The 5,617-nt window shown below is 37.9% G+C and overlaps 1 protein-coding gene across 2 annotated transcripts; it reads right to left on the reverse strand.

The window, feature by feature from the left end:
* Positions 1 to 1,847: 1,847 nt before the first annotated feature.
* LOC118745117 (U6 snRNA-associated Sm-like protein LSm1) lies at positions 1,848 to 2,817 on the reverse strand. Of its 2 annotated transcripts, none has more exons than XM_036478650.1 (3): positions 2,505 to 2,817; positions 2,231 to 2,415; positions 1,848 to 2,175 (listed from the first exon to the last, which is right to left on the reverse strand). In XM_036478650.1, exons 1-3 carry the CDS (start codon positions 2,557 to 2,559, stop codon positions 2,080 to 2,082), a joined length of 336 nt encoding a protein of 111 aa, XP_036334543.1. In that variant the 5' UTR covers positions 2,560 to 2,817; the 3' UTR covers positions 1,848 to 2,079. The 2 variants fall into 2 exon arrangements, with proteins under 2 accessions (XP_036334543.1, XP_036334542.1); XM_036478649.1 differs by having other exon boundaries at positions 1,848 to 2,126; positions 2,505 to 2,793.
* Between the last annotated feature and the right edge of the window lie 2,800 nt (positions 2,818 to 5,617).

Genomic DNA, 5,617 nt, shown 5'->3' on the forward strand with positions numbered 1-5,617 from the left:
CTCCCCAAAAAGTCTTTGGGGAATTTGTATGCTGCTACAACAACAACAACAACCAACAGTTGGTTATCTACTACTAGTGGATACTCGCGTCAGGTTCTCCGAGTGACAGGATTGACACGCCTATCGCGAGTGTCAACTAGTAGTAGATAAACGACTATTATTCGATTATCGCTTTTTAATGGTATTGTGAATGTCGATTTTTCGTTCAATAAGCGACCGTGAATAGTTTTAGTCGCTCATCCTTCTTCAACTGTTTGTTTGTAGAAGGATGATCGCCTATAAGTTATTCACACTAACTTATTGAACGAGACAACGACGTTCACAATACCATAAAAATGCGATAATCGAATAAAAGTCGTTTATCTACTACCAGTCGTCACTAGCAATAGGGGTGAGCATCTAACAGCCAGTATTTATGTATTTCCCTCTACGTTTGGTTAATACAACAATCTGCACAAACTGGCCAAGGACCACCAAGTGAGCACAACCCTGATATGTTATTTCTCATCAGTATAGAAATGTCCAAAAGAATTTTGGAATGCTGCTGGAGTGAGTGTCCTTGGCCAGATTTAAATCTGAGTCATTCCGATTACAAACATCTAACTATCGTGGGAACGATCGAGGCTGCTGTTGTAACTGCATACAAATTCCCAAAAGTGTTTTAGGGAATGTTGCTGGGGTGAAATTCCTTGGCCAGATATACGACTGGGGTCAGTCGGTTTGGTAACAATGTACTGTTACAACCAGGGTTGCCACTGACGAAAAAAAATATTTACCATCCACTTGAAAAAAATCTACCAAATCTGGGAAATGTCTACCAATAACCTTTTTATAATTATTTTAATAAAAACTATAGTTTTGTTATTTTTTTATTTATTTTAATTAAAACTATAGTTTTTTTTATATTTTTTTTTTGTTATTTCAATAAGAATTAAAATTGTTTTTAAGAACTTTTTATTTAACTAGTTATACGGTATTTGAGTCATATTATTGGCATATTCTCAATTTCCTTCAACCAAAATCGGAAGTGAAGGAACTAAAGGCAACAATGAAACCTCATTATTTGAAAAACTTCAACTCGAGTTATTATAGACAAATACAGTGACTCAAAATGGTGATTTTTTCTAATATTCGCAATATTTTTCGAGTAAAATTTTTTTATTGCTTTAACTAAATCCATAAAAATCGAGGATTCAAACTATATACAACATATAGAAAAATTCCAAAAATTTTCGTCTAAATTTCGAATTTTTTACTCTGAATTCTTAGAACAATTTAAGATAGGGAGTTTTAAAGCAAATACTATTTGATTATAGCCAACAATGTGCTGCTTAAAATTCCCGTTGATTTTTTTTTATTTTTTTCCATTGATAAAAAATGGCTTTGATTTATTTTTTTTTTGCGAACAATCATAGTGCGTAATTACATACCTGTTAATTTTTTCTTTATATTTAAATAATCATTTAAAATATTTAGGCAATAAAAAGCTCCTCGGGATTCCAGTAAAATTAATTTTGAATGGAGCGCGATATGTTCGCCTTATATCGATATACATTTATACGTATGTAATTATATAAAAAGTATGCAAAGAAATTTATAATATATTTAGAGATAACTACGAAAAATAAATCGGGAACGGAAAGTTCATCAAAAATCTACCAAAATGAGAAAAAATTTACCTTTTTACCAACCCAAATTTTTTCTACCAATTTACCAAAGTGGCAACCCTGGTTACAACTTCAAAATTTTAAGAACATAGTTGCCTGTTGAGTATTTCCCTCTGAACATATAAAAAGTACAGCAAGTGTGTTGTGCTCTTGCTACATACTAAATAATAAAACAAATCCAAGGCTGAAAAAGTTCTTAAAAATATATTATTTCTTTTCACGGCGTCCAGTTTTCTCACTTACGATAGGTATGTCATATTATTTGTAACCTTAATCAAGAGCTTTTTAACAAAAGTCTTCATTAATTATATCTGTGTTTACAGCTAAACCCCGCTCCTTTAGTGCTTTCGATATTAGTCGATGTTTCTCCTGCCGCTGTTCTTGTTCCCTACGTTGTGCATCTAGTATTTCATCAACAGAAATCTCTTTCAGTGGTAAATTGGACTCTTTTTCCCGATCCTGCAAAGGAAATGCATATATTTGGGAATCGCTGTAGAAGCGGCAGTTCCTGGCCAGAACTAAATATGAATGTACTAAACTCTAGATCGTTATATTAAACTTACAATTTCTCCCAGCAACACGACATTCTCCCCACGTATAATGAACACTCCACGAGGTATATCACCGTACTCATTGCCCACATGTATTCGTTCGATGGTTCGGTGCAGCACCAAATTGGCAAATTGATCTACTGAGCGCAGGTAACCAATTAGCGTTCGTCCATCGCGCAATAGCACCATTAACTTCTCTAATAGATTGGAAAGAAATGTAGTAAAAGGCTTCCTACACCAGGAGCAGGTGCACCACCTACAATTGGTCAGCACCTGGGAAACTTACTATCCACTTCTTCCAAAAGATGTGCCGTACCGGCAAGTGGATTTAGGTCATCCATGGTTTTATTTGCTATTTCACGTCAAAAACTTAAGTTATTGTTATTTTTATAATATTTTAAAGCATATTTTAATGGCGAAATAATCGGTATATTAACAAAATGTTTACAAAAATATTTTTAGTGCGAATGACAGCCAAATTTCCCTAAACAGATGTTTTGATTGTTTGTTTTTGTAGTATTCAGGATCAATACTGAGAACTTCAAACGGTGTTCACATGAGGCGATTTTCCAGGCAATTTTAGAGGCGATAACTGACCGTTTCCACAGGACAAAGAACGTACGTTACGTTACGTTCTTTGCACAGGATAAAATTTATTGCTGTCCAGCTGTCATTTTGGTTACTATCGCGGGCGATGAGCTGTCAAATAGTTAGTTCCGCAGATTGGTTTAGCTTTGAATTTTCATAAAGTTGCGTTTTTCTATAACATATATGCTCAAAACAACGTGAAGTAAGCTATTTTTGCGAATATAGTAATTTTTGTCATGTGGAATGAACTCGTTAGCGCTTTTTGAAATGAAATCCTTGCGATGAAATGCCCAAGTACGAAAATTTCCTTATGATGAGCATTTCCCTTGCGATGAAACTGACAGATCTCCTACGATAGCTGTACCCTAATGGAGACAGCAAGTCAAGTAGTATAATCGTAACAATTGGTGTCAGAAGTGGGATTTTTAAATAAATCCAAGACCTAAAGATCGAGGACCTGAAACAGGAGTTGGAAAAGCATAATTTGGCCACCTCCGGAAGAAAAGTGGAATTATTATCCCGGTTTCGAGAGGCTATGCAAAAGGAAAGCATCGACGTGGGCAAGTACGACTTACATCATGAAACCCATGAGACATTCACGAAGGGTGAAGACAAGGAAGAGGCTGTGTGTTTATCGAAGGACATGGAGAAGTCATCTACGAAGGTTGAAGAAAATGTTCCTAGTGCAACTAGGACTATGGACATCAACATGCTAGTCGCTGCAATTTCATCCCAGTCGGATGCACGCTTGTTGCAGATTTCATCTCAAATGCAAGCATAGGATACGCGCATGTCGGAGATTTCGTCACAGCTGTCATTACAGATTTCATCGCAGGTGTCATCGTGGATAGAAACTCAGCTACAAGCACAGGAGGCACGTATGTCATCGCAGCTGTAGGCATAGGACGCAAAGATTACTCAAATGCAGGAAAATTTGGCGAATCATACCACACAGATCAAAGAGAGACAGGATAAAGTCGAAGCTAAGGTGGATGAGTTGAAGGGTCGACTCCGTGATCGACTAACACTCCTAAGGTAAAAACTGCATCCTTTGACGGCATAATTCCTTTCCATGTCTTTAAGCTCCAGTTCGAGAAGACGGCTGCAGCAAACCATTGGAGCATGGAGGATAAAACAGTTGAACTATTCATGGCATTAAAGGACCTGCAGCGGAAATCTTGCAGACTATTCCTGACTGCGAAAGGAACACTTACGATGCATTTATGGAGGCCGTTGAAAGACGTTATGGCAGCGAGCACAAGAAGCAGATTTGCCAGATGGAGCTGGAGAATCGCTGCCAAAAATCTAACAAGACTCTACAGAATCCGCTTATGAGATCGAGAGGTTGGCCCACTTGGCAATTGCGGACGCATCCGGTGAGCACCTCGAAAGGGTAAAAATCCAGAGGTTCATCAACGGAATGTGGCACATGTATAATAAGCGAGAGACGTATGCAAATCCAAAGCCAACATTTGGTGAGATGCTCAGACGAGTGAAACGGCGGCGCTCCTAGGTAGACCAGCATACAAAGCCCATCGAGTAGAAGTGGAAACACCTGACGTGATAGACGAGATCACGAGATCACAGCTATCCACTTTCCATTATCGATGATACTCTGGACTCGTTGACTGGAACATAGTGGTTCTCATCACTCGACCTTAAGAGCGGTTATTAGCAAGTAGGGGTAATTGACGAGTACAAGGAGAAGACAGCTTTCAGCATTGGAGGCGGTCTTTGGCAATTCACGGTGATGCCCTTTGGATTATGCAACGCTCCTGCTACTTTTGAAAGACTTATGAGCCTTGTGCTTAAGGGATTGCATTCTTTCCTGTGTAAAAAAGAGTTTGCTTATGTACGACTATAGAATATTAAGTAAAAAGTCACACTGGTCGTATAGCTAAAACGATTTAATCAACTATGTGTAAACTCACCATAAAGCCTCTGCTATGCAGTAGTCTGGCAGCACAGCTATAAGGGTATTTAATTGCAGGACCAAGGTGTTGCAAGACGGATTTTGAAAGGTTCAAGTTTCATTATTTGCTTGTGACATTTTCGTTGTTTGAAATTTCCTCGAAATAAAATCAATAAGGGCCAGTTTTTCATAGCCAGTTTAAACTTAGATTAAGTAAACTGAATTTAAATTGAACAGCTGGATGATCTTAGTTTAAACCAGCCAGATCGGGCGTTTAAACTGAGTTTAAACTACGGCCGTGCACTGAAAAACTGGCCCTAGGATTTGCCGTCAAGTACTTAAATTATGTAAATCGGTTGTTACCATACAAATTTTGACAGTTCATTTGTGGGGCTGTTGCTCTAACAGCATACAAATTCTCCAAAGAGATTGTGAAGAGTGGTGCTGGAGTGATATTCCTTCGCCAGATATATGTATGTACATGCATAAGTCTGGGTCGTTCCGATTACGTAGACCCGACTTTCGTGGCAACGTTCGAGAGGGTGTCAAATTGCATAGTTTGCGAGCGTTTTACGACATTAAATGAATACCCTTACTGTAGGCCATCAGTACTGTTAGGATTATCCTCGAAACCTTGAGGGATTTCCCAAATATCGTTAGGTTCGTATCTCTGGATTATTAAATAAATGCTAACGATGACCAAATTGTAGTACAATTAACTTTATTGTACAACAAACAATTTACAATATGCGCTAATACAGTAGAAACGCTTTACTAAACTTGTTAACACAATCAAACTTATAGCTTGCTTATTCGCAACTCACTTCTCTGCTCACTTTACTTGTAACTGGCTTACTTCGCTGTGGCGGCGCCCTTATATACCTGCGCTGGCACTTATA

The sequence above is a fragment of the Rhagoletis pomonella genome, unplaced genomic scaffold, assembly GCF_013731165.1.
Source record: "Rhagoletis pomonella isolate Grant_MI unplaced genomic scaffold, Rhpom_1.0 Rhpom_scaffold_00008, whole genome shotgun sequence".
Classification (NCBI taxonomy): domain Eukaryota; kingdom Metazoa; phylum Arthropoda; class Insecta; order Diptera; family Tephritidae; genus Rhagoletis; species Rhagoletis pomonella.